At 40.9% G+C, this 19291-nt stretch overlaps 2 protein-coding genes across 2 annotated transcripts; one reads left to right on the forward strand and one right to left on the reverse strand.

Annotated features, from left to right (window-relative positions):
• The first annotated feature begins 1367 nt into the window (after positions 1-1367).
• On the forward strand, positions 1368-2280 carry LOC104861558 (vomeronasal type-1 receptor 4-like). The gene is given in 2 exon segments (XM_010623046.2): positions 1368-1496; positions 1498-2280. Coding segments are annotated over 2 exon segments (906 nt in total). The 5' UTR covers positions 1368-1373.
• A 9873-nt stretch (positions 2281-12153) lies between these two features.
• Positions 12154-13063, reverse strand: LOC104861557 (vomeronasal type-1 receptor 3-like). The gene is given in 2 exon segments (XM_010623045.2): positions 12154-12195; positions 12197-13063. Coding segments are annotated over 2 exon segments (909 nt in total).
• Between the last annotated feature and the right edge of the window lie 6228 nt (positions 13064-19291).

A 19291-nucleotide genomic window follows, 5' to 3' on the forward strand; every position in this document is an offset into this window, starting at 1 on the left:
AGGATGTTGAGATGTATTGATCGCAATAACTTTTTTTTTTGAAGCATGAAAAATATATTTTAATTATTATTTTCATAATTATCAATAATTAAAAGGGAAGAATAAACATTATGTATATTGATGTCAAGTGGAATAATGAGTTATGAAAACAAACAGAACAATTTTTAAGTATTTGGACAACCAAATTAACAGCCATCTGAAAATTACTCTAGGTTGGGCCTGGACACATCTAAGCATTAAATAAAGAAAATCAAATAATTTTTAAAATTACACAACTTATTTTAAGATGACTTCAAATATCATGATCACATTTTAGACTGCAAATTCCAATCTCTGACTGAACACTTGATCAGTTCTTATTCTAGACTTTTTAGGCAGCTCTGCTGAGTGAGGCCAATCTTGTAGCATATTTCATTATGCTCTGGGTAGTTCGCAGAGTGTCCTGTTTCTATGCTGCTTTGGTGTAGCAAATGGCTTTCAACTTGTCAGGCAAGGTGAAAACATTAACTGGTATCCCACATTCGTGGTACCAGCTAAAGCCAAATTTGGATCAAGCCTACTTTTGTGTACTTTAGTTTCTCAGAGGCCTTTGCTACAGAGCTGTACAATCTCTTTAGTGTTCTGTAGGAAGTAGAGTATATACTCTGACATAAATTTGTCTGTGAAACACTGATATTGGAGTTCCTAATTGTGAAAGAGTAAAATCCTTTCCAAGTCTGACACACAGACACACACACTACACACACACACACACACACACACACACACACACACAGAGAGAGAGAGCTTCAGCTGAAAAAGACCAAACCAGCCCTACTGTTCTGCTGACTGGGGAAAAAAAGAGACAGAAATCAGGCTACAAAGTTAGCAAAAGCATGGTTTCTCCCAGTCACATAACAGGTGTCAAGTATTATGATGACACTATTTGAGTGACATCATTCCATACCATTGATGCTCTTTTGAAATTGATTGAAGGGAATCTGATAAAATTAAATGCCAGCATAGGAAGGAATTCTGGTTTGGAGGATTTCACAAGCAACTCAGCAATATTTCTGTTGAACATAGATAGAGTATATAAGGATTTTAACAAGTAGATTACTTTTACTAGTTTGTAGGTAAAGAAAATCTGGGATTTTAATTTACAGTTTTGAATAGGGTCTCTCAAACTAGCATTTGAAAGCACTTAGAATTCCCTACAGGAGTGCCACAGGAAATGGCATAAAGTCATTTTGATAAAACTCTGCATCATTACACAGCATGATTGTCTCTTACACTCCAGAAAACTGCTGACACAAAGTATGTTTTACAGATATGTGTGTTTTCATTAGTGATGCTTTCTTCAAAAGGTATGTGCTGAATCAATTTTTTCACCTATGAAAAAAGAAATGTTATCTAACTTTATCAAGGGAACAATCTTTGCCTTTCTAACTGGCCTTGGCACTATGGGGAACATCTCTGTTTTTGTGAGTTACGTGCTCCTATTTGCAGGCAATGAGAAAAAAATCCATACATCTTATTCTCCTCCATCTGGCTATTACAAATACCATAACTCTTCTTTCCAAGGGAATGCCAAGTATAATAGCGCCTTTTGGTGTGAGAAACTTCCTAGATGACACAGGCTGCAAGATTGTGGCTTATCTGGAGAGGGTGGCCCCGAGCCTGACCATGTGCACCAGTGCTCTCCTCACGGTGGTCCAGGCCGTCACCATCAGTCCCGCACACTCCAGATGGAGGAAGCTCAAGTTCAGGTCTCCATGGCACATCCTTCACTTGTGTCTTTTCTTTTGGGTTCTTAATTCCTCAATAGGCATGAACTTACTCTTTTCTATCACAAGTACAACCATGAACACATCAAAAGACAGTAGGAACCATAAAGCTTGTCATTTTCGTCCAGAAAACCAGAAAATAAAATGGACATTTTTCACTGTCATGATCATACGAGCTGTAATGTTTCTGGGCATCATGGGCACAGCCAGTGGCTACATGGTGTTTCTTCTCCACAGACACCACCAGCGTGTTCTCCGCCTACAGATCTCCAAGTCTCTCTACAAACTTCCCCCTGAGATCAAAGCGGCTCGAAGTATTCTTCTTCTGATGCTTTGTTTTCTTTTCTTTTATTGGACAGATTGTGTTTTTTCTATATTTATTAATTTTTTCCTGGAGAATAATTTCATTTTATTGAATATTCGAAATTTCATGACCCTTGGTTATGCAATTGTCTGCCCATTTGTGCTGATTCACAGAGATGCACACCTGGCTGAATGCTGGCGAGCTCTATAGGAGACAGCAGGCACTGAAAATGTGTCCATTTCTTGATCCTTCCCTTAGGTAAGTTTGAAGTAACTAGCCAGTTTTATTGTGCTGTAGGTAATAAAAAATCAGTTGGGAATAGATGAAAAATGTCCAATTATATTCTCGTTCAAAAATATTAGTAGCAGTTCTGAGCTGATGCAGAAGTTACAGAAGAGTACTCAGCTATCTTCTCACTGCACAGGCTGCAGCCCTACAGAAATGGCTCACATGAAATCTGTGAGTCAGCTCTTCCTCTTCCAACACTCCTGGCTCAAAGAAGGAGGCAAGATGGGTGTGATCAAAGCATGATGTCTTGGGTTTGGAAATATCACAGTGACACATTAATTTGTATAATCAATGTATGTTCACAGGTGTAATTTTAAAATAAATGAATTATACCACTCATAAATGAAAATACAATTTTGGAAATTATATCAAATGTATTTCCATATTTACACATTGGACCAAACATTTCTTCAAGGACAGGATCTTGTCTATATACCTGTTCATGTAAGACACATAGAGTGAAAAATATAGATTGTTGTATTATTTTCAAAAGAAACAAAAATATACAGTACAAAGGACATTTCGCTTGTTACTTAAAAAATTCCATGGAAATCTGTAATGAGAGGGATTTCTACTGCAAGTGTAAAAGGAGTGCCAAGTGTGAACTGCATTGCTAGGCATGTGTCATCTAGGTTCTATCTATAATTTGTATCAAATGGTGCAAATACTGATATTTAAAATAGAATATGACATGATATTTAATTTTATTGTGATTACTTTGTGAAACTTTGAAAATGTGAAGTAACTAAAAGATTGGCTTACAGTGAAAGTATATAAAGACTTAGTAATTAGAATTTTCTTTGTTTTTTCTAGATTTGCTGAGTTGAAATCATTTCAATGCATTCTTAAATAAATTAATGAAACAATGTCAAGCATGACTTCTTTCAAGACGTTTATTAAGAATTTTATGGTATCTAAAATCAATTCTTATTTTGTATTGAGAATTTCCTTTTTATTTTTCTTCAATTGGAAAAAGATTTTCTATCAAGCCATTTTTACAATTTCTTCATACTATTTTAATGACCTCATATTCACAGTAGCAAATATTAAAATGGAAATAGAGAGATTCCCACTGCATTATTAAGAAACCCTCTTCTGTTTCCCTTCAGGCCTTTTACATGTTGGGATGCTTTACTTTTCTAGTAAATCAGGCTGGTTGCTATTTATTCATGATGGCTTGCAGCATGTCCAGGCAGATTTTAAGCAAATAATTAATGTTATTATGTCACACTCTAATATTTTTAGCAGTTTATCTTTTCCATACAACTGTAGTAAACAATTTATTTTAGTTTCTTTGCTTTCCTGTAACAGTCTTTTCCTAATGTCTAGTGTGGAAAACAAAACAAAAGAAGCAATTCCTGAAAAGGTTAGTGGTTAGTGGTTCCAAGGTAGAAATGTCAATCCTGGAAATGCAGTTAGGAGGGCCACTGGAAAGCTGTAGCCTGGAGAGATGATTGAGCATCATAAATGGAAAGTATCTGGGTGAATAAGGAAATGTTTTATGGCCACTGGCAAAAATAGTTACGGTTCACCTAGAGTTCATCTTCTCCAAATAAATGACATTATATATGTTTCCCTCTAAAATTCACAGTTGTATTGAGAAAATTTAATCATATCTAGAATCAGGAGCAGAATATCCTTAAAAATAGAGAAGCACAAAATAAAAATTTTAGAAACTCAAAGGAGTAGGAGATGGGAAACGGAACCCATGAACATTGATCGTTTGTATACACAGATTGCCTGGGAGCACATGAACTAGCTTAGATGTGTAACTATATAGATTTTTACCAATAAATAAGATGAACTCTGTACCAAATTTACTTAAAGATGCCTACACTCTTCAAATTTGTTCAAAGTGATTAACCTCTAATTTTAAAAATCCCTGAAGATCCTCTGTGGAATCACCTTGGAAAATTTCATATCTAATATAGTCATAACCAAGATGCTAAAAATGATAACAGAGACAAAATATTATATGCAATCACCAGAAAGGCAATGATTTCTAATTGTGGATCTCACATTAGAAATATATTTTTTTTGTATTGAGGATCAAACTCAGGACCTCCTGCTTGCAAGACAGGTGGTGGAACCACCGAGTGAAATCCCCAATCCTACCTTAGAAATATTGAAACTGAGTGTGGTGGTGCACACCTATAATCCCAGCACTCTGTGTGGCTAAGGCAGGAGGAGAGACAGTTTAAATTTAGCCTAGGCAAAATGGCAACATAGTGGTAGCCTGTCTTGAAAAGTAAAATAGGGCTGGAGCTAGAGCTCAGTGGAAATAACCTGGATTCAATCCATTGTCAAGAAAGCGGGTGGGTAAGAAGGAGGAGGGGAGGGGAAGAAGGGAAAAGATGGAAGGATGGGAGGAAAGATAAAGAAAGAGAAAGAAGAAGAGAAGGAAGAATGAGAAAGGAAGGGAGGGAGAATAAAGGGAAGGAGGGAGGGGAGAGAGGTACAGAGAGAGAGAGAGAGAGAGAGAGAGACAGAGAGAGGAGAACCAGAGACCCCTGCAGTCAGGTTCCAGTACCCTGCCCAGTATACAACGCAGTCCTGAGGAAAAGAATGCACTAAGAGACAGAACTAGGAGAGAAAGCCGGGGCCAGGACAACCAATGCTGGTGCAACTGACAAAGGCCCTCCCCAGTTCCAGGCACTGAGTTTATTGGCAATCAATTGGGGTAAAGGCGAGCTACGTGTAGTTTCTATGGAAATGAATGTAAACAATGTTCATAAAGGACAAGACAAAACATTCTAGATTAGGAAGAATAGACAAAACATACGTTTGCAATTAGAGCACTGTCCTAGTTAGAAGGTTTTAGTTGTGGAAGATACTGGCATCCTCAGCTACTCCATTTCTACAGATGGCATGATTTACTAGTCAATGCCAAAGATTTCTGAGTCTCACAGTTCATATTCTCCCCTATAGTTGGAGTGTTGGCCATCTGGCCCTTGGAGGGTGGTGTCAGCATGTGGCACATGTGCTTGGCCTAAATGATCCCTGTTGTACTTAGGTATCTCAGCAAATGGTAGCAGTTCGTGATTCACTCTTTAACTCATGAGAAAGGTGTAACAGGTTTTCTACAGGATGCCAAGGTATTCCCATGAATTTCTTCCTTAGACAGAATAAGGAAAATGGGTACTGACATCCAAGAAGATAAAATTGGGTACTTTTCTTATATTGTACACAATACCCAGGTCAAAATGGATTAAAGATTTAAATGTTAAGCCTAGAATTGGAGAACACCTCAAGTACAATACAGGAAACACTCCTTTGCCTTGAGATTTTCAATGGGTTTTCAGTTATTACCTCAAAGCAGAAAAATATGGAAAAAATCATCAAGTAGGGCAATACCAAACTAAATATCTTCCACATCCATAGCAAATCAAAATGAAAATATGGGTAACTAAATCTAAAACTTAGTAGAAAACTTTTGCAGTGGATTTCAGTTGCAAGCATACAATCATAATAAATAAACATAAATAAGGTTAAAATCTATAAAGAAAGTTAAATATTTATAAATTAATTTTAGGTTTTATTGAAACCGTGTGGTTAGGGTTCAGAATATTGCTTCTATAAATTACATGAGTTGTGTTCATATTTATATTCATATTACAATATGATGAAATATATGATATATAGACTTCTTAGAACCTATACATAAATAAAAAAAACTGGTTCTAATTTTTTGATTAATACAATTACTTTATATTGCTATGTGTGTATATTTTATGCACATATGAAAATATTTTAAAGTACTTATATAAAATGTATTGCCTCAAATATTTTTCTATATTGTAACAATAAAGGAATTCCCCATTTTTAAATGCATTTAATTGTGCTGTATCTTATCATGTGATTTATTAAGTCTCATAAGTACCTCCAATACTGGCAGAGCAAAACTGTTCCATATATGATTATAAATACATTATATGAAATAGTGGGAGGAAGGAGGTAGGGAAGTCTTTTCAGGGAAGATTTTTATTGATCCAGCAAATGTTCCAGAGACCAGAGTACACCACCTCAAAATATGTGCATTTGGCATAAGCATGGATGAGCTAAAGGTAGTTAAGAAACAGATGCAGGAACTGTAGGGGAAAGGTAATAAGGGAAAATAAAAAAATATGAGAAAAATGAAAAAATGGAAATGAAGGTTTGTAAGTGGGGAGGGGAGGAGGGAGTGAAGGAAGGGCAGGGGACAAGGGGAAAAAATGAGAGCCAAGACCTGTCATGTAAGGGTACAGGATCCCAATAATGAATGTAACTGTACTGTATACCTAAAATGTACCAATAAACTCAATAAGAAGAAAAAAAAAGAAAATCAATGAAATTCAAGGCAGCCCATGAAATCAGAGAAATATTTGCAAACTATGAGCCTGGAACACATCTAATACCACAAATAAGGCATATATAAAATGGATAGGCACACGAACAAATATTCAGCATTAATTTTTTTTTCATACTGGGGATCAAACTCAGGACCTTGTGCTATACATTCTGCTATATGTACAGTTATCTAGAAAAGATATACAAATGCTCAAAATTACTATCATAAGTGAAATGAAAATGAAAAACAAGTGAGATATCACCTCACTACAAAAAGAATGCATAACATCCGGAAGATAAAAGACAATGAGTTTTCTGAAGATGTGGTGAAAAGAAAACCCTCACACATTGTAGGTGGGAGTGTAAACAAGCTGAACAGCTGTTACGAAAAACAAGGTAAAGGGGAAAAATGAGAATCAAGACCTATTATGTAAAGGTACAGAATCCCAATGATGAATGTAACTGTACTGTATACCTAGATTGTACCAATAAATTCAATTAAAAAAAAAACACAGCAAGGTAGGCTATCATGACTCTCCACAGTAGCCCACTCAGTGCTTCCCTGATGTGGCATGTACCTTTTTTATTTTTGTGTCAGGGATTGAACTCTGGACCTTCCACTTGCAAAGCAGGTGGTGGAACCACTGAGCTAAATTCCCAGCCCTGTAACATTTACTTTTATCCTTGCACTCACCCTATTTTTCTATTTACTCTGCCCAAGCTCACTCTGAAGAGCCAGTTTCTTCCTATTCTTCACTTCTACTTTATTGAATAAATTTTACTATTGTTTTTTGCTCATATTGTTAATACTTTGTTCAAGACAAGAAGAACCTGGAATCCAACTCCTGAAGGACAGGGAGGTAACTCTGAAGCTGGTGATGTTTAGCTAGTGAGTCACTTTTTATCATCCAGCTGTTCAATTATAGTCTCACCTACAGTATTCACTAAATTGTTCAGGCTGTGCTTGAATTTTCCATCATTCTGCCTCAGCCTCCAGAAACCACCAGGCCCCACCCTTGGAGTTATAAGATCAGTTACCAAGGCTGGATCCTGGGAGCTTTATAATAAATAGAGAAATAGGAGCTGGCCATTCAGAGGCATTCACCCCACAGGTTTCTTGCCATGTGACACCTGGACCCTCTAAAGGTTCTGACATGAGGAAAGATATCACTTGGGGACCTTTGGCCTCTGTGATGGTTGACTGTGTCAGTTTGAGAAGTTTGGTTAAGAGAAGCTTAGCTAAATCATCTCAGCACCCCTAAAGTGAGCACCCGTAAATCAGTATGATTTTTTTATTAAAAGGCTGGGTCATTTGGGATTTCCAACACAGGGGCAGCAGAGAGGGATAGTTTCAGTCCTTTCTGCAAGCAGTGGAATCCAGATCCTATAAAAACCTGATGCCACCCAAAAATGCTCTCAGCTGCTTTCGTCCTTTTATCTTCCAAGCAGCATATTCCTTTGGAAACTTGGAATCCTAACTATCTGACTTGCTGTACACAAATTTGAGCCTTTTCCATGAAACTTGATATTCTGCCTCTTGAAGCGGCATCAATAGTTTCTTAATACCCTGTGAAGTTTCTATTTATTTAGTACATCAGAAAATTAACAATAATAATCATAATAATATGTATGAAACTTTATGCCCTTTAGTCTAATTTGATATCAAGAGCACATTTTCAATAAAACCTCTTAATAACTCTTTGTTTTCCCACAGAACATAGCATATTTTGAAAATGACCATTACAAACATATCATAATAATATATTTAGAATCTAATCCTTTGATGATAACCAATATAAACATTTTATAACAACATATTTAGCGATGTTTATTGGAGGTATATCTTTTCAGAAGGCTATGAAAACTATTGGGGCTCACATTAGTGAATAAAGACAAGAATAAATTTTTCTGAGAAACTGTTCTTTTTCATTAGCAGGAGTCTATCCAGACCTAAGAGTTTATATTTAATCATCTTGACAAAATTTTAACTTATAAAACCAGGTTGTAGAAATTAACAAATTATTTGTATCCTTGACATCATTTCAATCAAAAAATATAATTGGACAAACACTTTTCAAACAACTAGACAGACACAGCCAAACATATAAGACAATTGATGAAACTAGAGTGCACTCAAATGCATTGAATTATAAAATTTCTTTTAGTTACAACTAGTCAAAACTTTTGCAGGGCAATTAACCAAGATCTCTTGTAGAAATAGAATCAAAAGGAATGAAAGCTCTTTATGACTGTAAATGTAAATCTTTTATAACAAACTTGAAACCAACAAGCAAACATACACATTTTCTTGTAAAAATGTTTCTGCATACCTTTTTTATATATTTAGGCCTTCTGGTCTTGTAAATCCTTTTTACCTCTTTCTAACAAGACAAACATACAAAAACCTTTTATGTCAAAAGTGTATCTCTCTCTCTTTTTTGGGGGGCGGGGGGAGTTTGAGACAGGGTCTCACTATGTAGTTGAGACTGACCCGGAGCTCACTATGTAGCTCAGGCTGGTCTTGAACTCACAGGGATCCTCCTGCCTCTGCTTCCTGAGGCTGGGATTACAGGCATGCACCACCACCCCCCAGCTAAAATTATATCTCTTTTACTTATAGTTTCCTAATATTCTATTTATCTCATTTACTATTAACCTTCTATAACAAACTTCAGCTGTTAAAATCTTAAAGTGTCCTTTTTTTTCTGTTCTCAGATTGTTGCATCTTAAAATTTGATTGGCTGCCAATAGAACAGTATTAACCTTGAATTTTTTTAACAACAAAGTATAGAAAAAAGCAAGTTAACCCTGTAATTGCAATTCAAGAATTTGCAATGTATAAGAAGTGTTTTAAGCACAATTAAACCTAATTCAAATTGAAACAAAATATATTTATCAAATAGTTACAATTTGTAACTTGATTTTTCTTGTAAAATCTCCGATGCCTGGTAAAACAGTTGCAGTTTCTCTGGCTTGCACCATTTTTTCTCTAATTTTGTTGTATGTTTTTCAGGGTTTTCCTACTGGTTTTTAATCCATCAAAGATTTATTTTCTCATTTTAGTTCTTCCTAATCTAAGTGCAAGCCCTGTTTCATTTTTTTGAGCCCGACCATGGTTTCCCATTTGCACCCTCTGGTGCAGTAAAGCCAAGCAATTATGTTTTTGTTGCCACCTCCTCCACACGTGAGATCTTAGCTACTCAAGCAGAGGGGGAAGCAGCTTGACCTCCTCCAAAGGGAAAGTAATGGGATTTGCCCTCAACGATGTCACATTTTCTGAGAGAGGCAAGTTCACTGTGTGAAAAACAGGAGATTTGGCAAGCAATTGTTCTAAGACCAAAATTAAATAGTTCTCATCAGCAGCTGATTGCCTCAGAGCAGAAGCTTGAGCAGTTCCTAGGCTGGGTTGTTCAGGCTCCAAAACAGAGAGTACAAGGCTCCAAGCTGTCAACGTCTCAGTTAAAAACAAAGGGAGATAGTTTTTTTCTAGTGGCCATGTCTGGCTTAACTGAGGCCACTTTTACTTACAAAGTTTCTTAAGCATCTTTGGTTGTAGTTTTATCCCATAGTCCCACACAAAACCTTTATCAGAATTCTGAATCATGCAATTAAGAGCAGTTGGTTTAGTATTAGCATTTCCCATGACCACTAGCTATTTCCTTGTCCAGTGACAAAAGACAAACAAAGGGTGGGGTTCCGTTTTGGAGAAAAGTCCCATTTGCTCGTCAGCCTGCCTGTGTGTTCCCAGCTCTTTCTGGTCTACTCAGACTATGGAGAACTTCTCATCACAATAGTCTCTATTTTGTCCTTTCTAAGCATAACCACAGACTCTCAGTATTGACCCACACAAACTCCACAACTCTGGGAGGGCTCTATAAGCACAAGTGCCTCTCCCTTTGTCTTGGTGCACAGATGAGACTACCGATGCCTTTCATAGCTCATCCCACTCACTCTCCTGAGTCTCTTTTACATACACAGTCACACAAGAAGTTAACACATTCCCTCCCTGGGGCCCCTAACAAAGAACAATACATTAACAAATTGAGAGTATACAAACAAAACTCTCACAAATGGCAAGGAGTGGGGGGTGATTAGGCCAACACTTTATATTTTGCCCAAATTGAGGATATAAAACCTTGTAAATGGCAGAGAAAGGAGGGTAGTCAGGCCTCCAAACTGTAATCTACCCAAACATTCAATTAAGAACCAAAGCAAAGCAAGACAAACTAGGGAGCAACCCAGGGGATCTCATCATTCAGACAGACAATTTCTCTCACTCACCTTCCTTCTGCTGTCACTGCTCTGGGTTCAAGTGATCTGCTGCCAGTGAGCTGGCCTCCGCGTCCTAGAAAGGGAACCCAGGAAATCCCGGGGGCACCTCTTCCCTTCTGAGGAGGTGGACAGCCACTCCCACTGGTCAAGGCCAAACATGGGCTATGTCAGTTAGCCCTTTCCTTCCTGTCCAATGCACCAAATGTTACGGAAGGAATCAGTAAGTGACACACAGAGAGGCAGCAGAATGGAAGTAAAATAACAAATTTACTCATCAATAAGGGTCGATCACACATAAGCCACGCCTGGATCGATGATGCACTGGGTTACAACTCCTCCTTTTATAGGGTTGACTTCATTTGGGTGGTTACATTTCATTCTCATAGTTCAAATCACAGTCACATGATAGTTAATCTTTTCAACCCAGACGTAACAGTTCTTTGCAGTTGGGGAGTTACCTTTAAGATTCGTCTAGTTATCTGTTCTAATCCATAGGAAGGGGGTGTTCAGGTTCAGGGGAGCAAATCTCAGCAACAGGTTCTTTCATCTAGACACTCTTATGATCATGTGGCTCCAGTCTCTTCGGGGCTCAAGAACTTGATGTGCCCTGTTATCTCAGGGTGAGACCAAAGGCCTCATTCAACAATTAGTGCCTTTGGTAACTATTAGTGCTGAGCAAAACAAACTGCTATTAGAGACAGCAGAAGCCATTTTACATTGTAACACTTTATAAGTTTTTACTATTTATAAAAGCTTTCCCTATCAGAATGAAATCACTTCTTGTGGGTTCCCGAGCGCAGCATAAGATTTCTGCAGGACTCATGGGTGAGTGTGTGCATATGTGTTAGTAATTCAGAGTGAACCCAAGGCATTCACTCCACACCGATTTCTTCCTTTCTAGCCAGCGCCTTGCTGAGGCCCTTGCTTGTGCAGGCCGGGCTCCAACCCGAGACACTTCTGTCTCAGGCTCCCAGAGGGCTGGGATTTCAGCCAGGAACCATGACATCCAGCACTGAATTTTCTGAGATTGCTGTGTCAGCTCAGGAATGCAGGGCACCAGGACCACTGTCTGACAACAAAGCCTCACACATTTAAGGCACTTTGATGAGATGCTGTTTCACACACAGCAAAACAGAATGAAGAGTTCATTCTTCTTCACCTGTCAAAAGATAAATGCAACAGACAATTTCTAGTTTGTCATCTTTCTACCTGCCAGAGCATGCCAGCATTCAGCCAGGTGTCCGTCCCTGTGAATCAGCACAAAAGGGCTGAGAACTGCATAACCAATGGTCAGAAATTCCTGAAGATTTATTGTTACAGAGTCAGTCTTGGAGAAGAAATGTAAATACAAAGATGTGACACAATCTGCCCAATAAAAGGTAAGAAAACAGAGCATCAGCAGGAGAACACTCTGAGCAGCTTTGATCTCAGGGGGAGTTTTGTAGACAAACCTGGAGCTCTGCAGGTGGAGAACCCGCTGATGGTGCTTGTGGAGAAGAAATACCATGTAGCCACTGGCCCCACCCATGATGCCCTGAAACACAGTGTCTCTCAGGGCCAGGAGACTGAGGAAAATCCAGTTAATTTTCGGACTTTGGGGTAGAAAATCACAATAGTTGTCATTTTCACTGCTGTGTGATGAGTTCCTGTAGGTACTTGTGACAATATAGAGTAAATTGATGCTTACCATGGAATTGAGCCCCCAAAAGGAGAGAAGCAGGGGAAGCACATGCCAGACAGTCCTGGGCTCGAGCCTCCTCCACCTGGAGTGCCTGGGACTGATGGTGCTGGCCTGGACCACGGTGAGGAGAGCGCTGGTACAGATGGACAGGCCCCGGGAAATCCTCTCCAAATAAACCACAATCTTACAGCCTGTGTTGTCATCTAGGAAGTTTCTTAACCCAAAAGTTGCTATTGTTGTTGGAATTCCTTTGGAAAGAAGTAGGATGATATTTGTGAAAACCAAATGAATGAGAATAAGATGCATAAATTTCTTTTTAGTGTCTCTAATAAAGCACATATAATTCATAAAAACAAAGATGTTCCGTATGATGCCAAGTCCACTTAGAATGAAGATAATTACTCTCTTAGCAAAGTTCAAAGCCATTTTACATAATTTTCAAAAATGTTTCTCTTTACATTTAATTCATTTTATAAATACAAGATTTACATTTTATAATTCTTCTTTTTTCTGCTTATGCAAATTTTTTGAAGTAATTAATCCATTCATATTTTACAGTACATTTGCAATACGTACATACTATTCTGTTTCAGTAGTTTGAATATCTGAAATATGTCATGATTTATGACATGATTTTATAATTTAAATTAATTTAGTTATCTAGTAAGTAATTCTGTCAAATATTCCTCAAACCCAAAACTTTCCTCTCCAGCTCTGCTGTCTCCATTTTAGTGCATGAACTATCACACACATATTTTCATTTTGAGAAAAATGTCATCCATATTCTTCCTTCTTTTTATAAGCAGTTGTTGATGTGCATATGTCCACCAGGATTGCTTTTTAAATTTTGGAACATCTTGTGGAGATTTGGATATATTAATACATTAAGAATTTTACATCTTCTTAAAACTGCATGGCCGCCACCTGTTGAATGCACTCTAAGCACACTTGTTATTCTCACTCAGCAATGTTCATTTCCTGTTTTTTTTTCTGGAAAGATCCCAGATTAAATTCATCCAGGAAACATTTCTCAGGGGTGCTATGTAACAAGTACTGCTAGAAAAAATCATATCTATTGTTCACTAAAAATATGCACAATGTTTAGTTCTAACTTATGACACAGTTTTGCTTTCTGTACAGATATATTTCTCTTCTTCCTGGCTGCTCTCTCCTTTTTTTTTTCCCCCCTACTAAGAAGAGATGTAGATCACTATTGGGACAAACATGAGGACAAATGACATATAGAAGAACGATAAAAAATCTTAAAAAATTATCTTTGCAGCATTCTTGAAGCTCAGGAAGCAGATGGTTATTACCTCGGTGTGGGCTTCTATAAAAAGAAATGAATATGATGAAAGTAACCCCACTGATGTGAGACGCAAAGTATGCATTTTGCAGAATATTTTTGCAGCAGCACTTGGCCAGGTGCTCATGCCTGTGTCTGAAATACTGTGCTGTGTCCACACTGAGGCCGAGCTTCCCACATGGGTTCCAATCCATTAATAAAAGCACAGGGATGCAAGGACACAGGAAGCTCACGAGAGACCCAGGACTGCTATGCTGGCTGCACTGAGCTCCAGGACCCTGTGTTCAACTCAGCCCAACCTGCACTATCCTGAATGCGCCCACTGCCCCCTTTGTCCCGCACTGTCACACTCTGAGAGGGGCAGTGATGCTCTCTTAGATTCCTTTGCTTTCACAGTCGCTTGCCCTAATATGCCCCCAGGGTGTCTTGGTTTTGCTTCTCAAGGACTATACTGGGGCCCACTCTTTGTGACACTGCTAATTTGTGCCGGGCTAAACTGTAACTAATGATGCACCTTTACTTTCTAGAGGAGTCAATCTAGGAGGACCTTCTCCCAGCGTCCTGGAAGTGTGCCAACAGGGAGCCATGTGCACAGCTGCTGATGAGCAGGAAGCAGCTGAGACAGGTTTGACCAGGGCAAAAGCCTTGTAGTACTTAGCATTATGGAGTTAGGAGTGCAGACAGCATCTACGTCAAGGAAGAAAGGGCAACAAAGAAAAGGAAGCAGGCAGCTGAGTGAGAGAATCAAGTGCAGCTCCAATTTCCGGGCTGGATTTGCTTGCCAATCTGGAGCTGGGCAGATAGGGCAGAAGCTTGCGATGCTCACAGGGACAGAAGCCCATGTGCTCTCTGCTCCAACCCACGAGACTCTGGATGAGAGTGTTCGGAAGAGCCGGGAGAGAGACAATAAACCATCTGCACCTGGACAGGAGCAGGGAACAACACCCACGTACATTGCAGCCCCCGAGCTTCCACACCACAGCCTGCTGTGACAAGGTGGAGCAAGCTGGAGAGCGTCAGAAAAGCGAAGATCCAAATGAGAAGATGCCAGGCAGTCTGTGGTCTGGATTCTCTCCACAGTGTGGTCCTGGATTGATGCGCTGGCCTGGACCACACCCAGGAGGCAGGGGGTGCAGAAGGGAAGACTGTAACCAGGCCTCCGAGATAAAACAGGTGTGACAGCAATACCACAAGGCAGTGTGTGAAAGACACGGCTGTGACCATGCCCCCAGCCATGGGCAAGAAGTAATGTTTGCACGGAAAACCCAGGTGCATGAGGTCACATCCGTGGGTCAGTACAGCCGTCTGTTGAGTACCAGTGTGTTCCCTAAAGCACCAGGTCCAGGAAGAGAAGAGAAGATTATTCTCTGGAAGTCCTAGTCCAGGTCATTTTATGACATCACAGATGAGGTTAGAAAAGGCTGTGGAAAAGCACAAAGAAGTAAAGATTGCATAGTTTAGGACGGCTTTTCCTTTGGAGACCTGAATGAAACCCATTTCTGAGGGGCATGATGCACCTGAGTTTTTCCTAGCAGGCGTCTGATCTCAGTCTTTGCCCTGTGTCTGCCTTCACTACTGCTGAGCTGGTAGTGAGGACCTTCCACACCCTCAGGGCCCACAGTGTGGACCCTTCTGAGGGGCAATCAGAGTCCACCCGAGATGCCCCGACTACCCCGCACCCGCCCGATGCACCAGCACAGGGCACTCGCCCAGCCCACAGTGTGCACTCAGTCACAGCGCACCAGGTCCAGCCTGAGCAGACAGAGGGAAGCAGTGCAAGGTGCACTGGAAGGTAAACTCCCTTCTGGGCCTCCTGCGGGCCCTCTCTGCACCCAGCATCTCCCCTGCTGCGTGTTTTCTCAGTGCTGCTCCCAGTCCTCTTCCCCAGTGCTGTCCTGCAGGTGCAGGGGGAAAGGCCGTCCTGCACAGTGGGACTGAGCCAGGGAAGCTGTGTTTCTGCCCTTCCATGTGGGAGCTATCAGGCTGGGATCACACAGCTCTTCATTTCTGTGTCTGCCACATCACGTCCACCCTTAGAGAGAAAACCAGCTCCCACCTCTGGATCTGCTCCATGGTGCCCAGCAGAGACGCACCTTCCTCGTCCTGTCTTTTACACTTGGTGCGATTGGTCACTTTCCTGTCCCAGTGACCTCCCTGTGGGGCAGCCACCCCAAAGCCTCTCACTGGAACCAACTCACTGCATAAATGCTTCCCCTTTCCTCCACAACTCCTTCATTTCACAGGCAGAATGAGCTTCTGGGACGGAAGTCTTTCTGCTTTAAGTCACACACAGTTTCCATGTCAGCCTCAGTCTGATTTGGTGTTCCCCATTTTGGATCCTGTCATTATCAAACTTCTGTCTGAATTATTTTCAACTTCTCCCTACAAATGTAGCCCTGGCACTTACTGTGCAGCAAAAATGCACACAATGTCCCAGATGACCTTCTGGCCTCCACCACTCTGAACAGCTGGCTGCTTCCCTTCTCCCACAAATCAGTTTAGCACCCTATCCCCACTTTCCCTGAACTCACTGCACTGCAGTCTACCTTCTGCTCCTTCCTCCAGGGAACATGAGAACAACACCTGTGCTGTCTCTCTGCCTGCGTTGGCATCACCCACAAGCACCTGCTGGTGATGGCTCAATGCTGGCTGGGAGTCAATGGGTAAAGAGGCTTTGGGCTATGAAGCTGCAAATGGTCACACAGCGGAGCCCAGAAGCCACTTGCAGAGGCCCAGGGGAAGTCTGATTCTTTAACAATATCATGGCCGCTGGTCTGGAGGAGATCAGTGCATGGTGGGTGACACATTCAGCAAGCTGTAAGCATCTGCTCAGTTCCAGGGCCTTTCCACACTTCCACCCATACTATGAATGGGACAGAAAATGCTTTAAGTGACTGACTATAGACTGGTGTGAGTTTTCATTCCCATGTTATCCACTGATCTATCTGCTCATTACTGCAGATATTTTTATACTGTTACTCTCTTTTCTCTTAGGTAAAATGAGAGATCATGGATCAGGAAAAATTCCTTTGCTTGCTGAGTGAGGAGTGTCATACCTTTACTGGAGAAGTCACCCACTGATAGCTGCTGTAGCTGCTGGAGAGAGAGCTCTATGTGTATATTTTCACAGGACTCCATAAGCTTCTTCCCTTTGGCCTGTAAAAATAGAAAAAATACTTTGTGTGAACCTGGTCAAGTCATAGCTTTCTGTAACAAGTGGTGGGTGGGTTCCAGATTCCGCATAACTTAGAGATGCCATTCATCTTGAAAAATTAAGATCAGGCACTGTGAATCTCAGACCCCAGCCTCCCAACTTTGCCAATTTTGCTAGGCATGTGTGATTCCAGGTTCTTGTGTGCATGCTGGGCAGCTTTGTGTGCTGTGAGGCTCATCGTGAGTGTGCAGGGAGCTGGGGGTGCAGAGCTAAGAGGTGACCAGTGGATGTGAATGAACGAGTTGTGAGAGCCACCATGTGTCCTCCTGTCTGTTTACCCCTGTTCCAAATAAATATAGTGTCTTAGATTTGTGCTTAGGGAAAGGAATATTCAGAATAAAAACAGTGATCATAAAGAAGGCATGAAAGGGCAGGTGGACACTAGAGATAAGAAACATAGCTTTAGAATACCCTCACTGGTGTAGAGGAAGCACAGGCAGTGTGGAGATTGTGAAGACTACTAAGCGCTCCCACACAGTGAGGCTGAGAGGTCAGTGAGGCCCCAAAGCCCATTCCTCCCTCTCTGCTATACAGAGAGCAGCTTCAGGCTCCTGCACCAGTCCTGCTGCTATGCAGAGTTCCTCTGCACACTGGTGAGATGGAGTTTCTGGATGTGAGTTGGTCAAAGATGGGCTATCTTCTACCTGGGTCCTGGCACCTACCTCTCCATATCAGGTGGGAGCTGCTCTCCCCTCTCTCCCTGCCTGCCTCGACCAACCTGCCTCCCCGGCTTCCACTCCGCAGCCCAAGGCAGCCTCAGTCCTTAGTCAGGGGCACTTACCCGTGCAGCCTGTACAGCCAGTTCCGGGTACGAGTTCCGCAGAGCAGCACCACCAGGCCCTGTTTATCCTTCCTGAGTCCCAGGGCTCCTGCCCAACTCCCACTGCTGTCAAGATTGTCAGCGTCACGAGTGCCAGTCTACCCAGGGGAAAAGGCTCCTTCTGTTCCATTTCTGTCCTAGGGCACAGCTCTGCCCTCTCCCTGCTGCCCCATACTCTGAGGAACCAAAAACTTCCTGACACTAATTACAAGGAGTGTGCAGTGTTGAATAGGAGGACTGCAGTGATGTGCAGTTCCTTCTGGGTCCAGGTTTCTAGGAGCTGCTTACACCCTCCCTTCCACATCACTGTTCCTCTTTATAAAATTCCAGCTCATATCAGTGTTTCAAACACTGTTCCCAAGCAAATTTTGACTCTGCAGTGCTGTGTAATCAATAGATGGTGGTCATTCCGCAGCCTCATGGTTTTAGCCTTGAAACAGCTCTGACCATCCCCGACCCCCCTTTATGCAGTACACCTTTGCCTTGTCTCATTCTTTTCCTCACTATAAGCTCATTTAGGTGGGCAAGGCTGTCACAGCCCCAGATAATAGGCCAGGGCCAAAGAACCAGGGCTTAGGCCACAGTGGCAAAAATGGCTCATTCCCAATAAATTGAAGTGGTAGGATCTTGCAACAGACTCAAAACCCAAAAACCAGATATGCACGGAGGTACCTCTGAGAAGTAATCATTTCTTGAGGATTCTCAGTAGTTGCTATCAAGCTACCTACCATAGGCAATTTACCAGTATCAATGCAGAAATTAAACAATACAATAGAAAATGAGAACCAGGATGCAACCCCAGTTTTCCAGCTCACCAAAGGCAAACAGAGAGGGGCAGGAGGTGACACAGTTTGAAAACCACCCACATGGACTCTGAAATGGTAGCAGCAGGAGTCACAGAGCAGGAGAATGAGGTTCTAGAAAAAAATCAAAGCAGAAATAATGTCTCTATTAACTATAGGCATGGAATGAAGACATATTTAGTGACTCTAGAATAGATATTGATAAAAAATAGAGAATCTCAGGCAGACGATTGAAATCGAGAATGCCCAGGGTAGGAAAGAAATGGAAATCAAACATATGTGAGTCTCGAAACATATGTGAGTTTTATTGTGCTGTATATTTCAAAATGTTAATGGAGACTAGATATAGAAGTCTGTATTCCAATATAACAAAGCTGACAATCATCCTGAGCTGACAGAGGCCATGGAAAGTTAGAGGCCTCTTCAATTTCCTTATATGTGAAAGAGTATTTACATTGCTTTGCAGTGTGTTAGAAAAGTTCAAGTGAGTTGATCAATGTGTCGTTGCCTG

The sequence above is a fragment of the Fukomys damarensis genome, unplaced genomic scaffold (assembly GCF_012274545.1).
Source record: "Fukomys damarensis isolate Sample0158 unplaced genomic scaffold, DMR_v1.0_HiC HiC_scaffold_10, whole genome shotgun sequence".
NCBI classification, from domain to species: domain Eukaryota; kingdom Metazoa; phylum Chordata; class Mammalia; order Rodentia; family Bathyergidae; genus Fukomys; species Fukomys damarensis.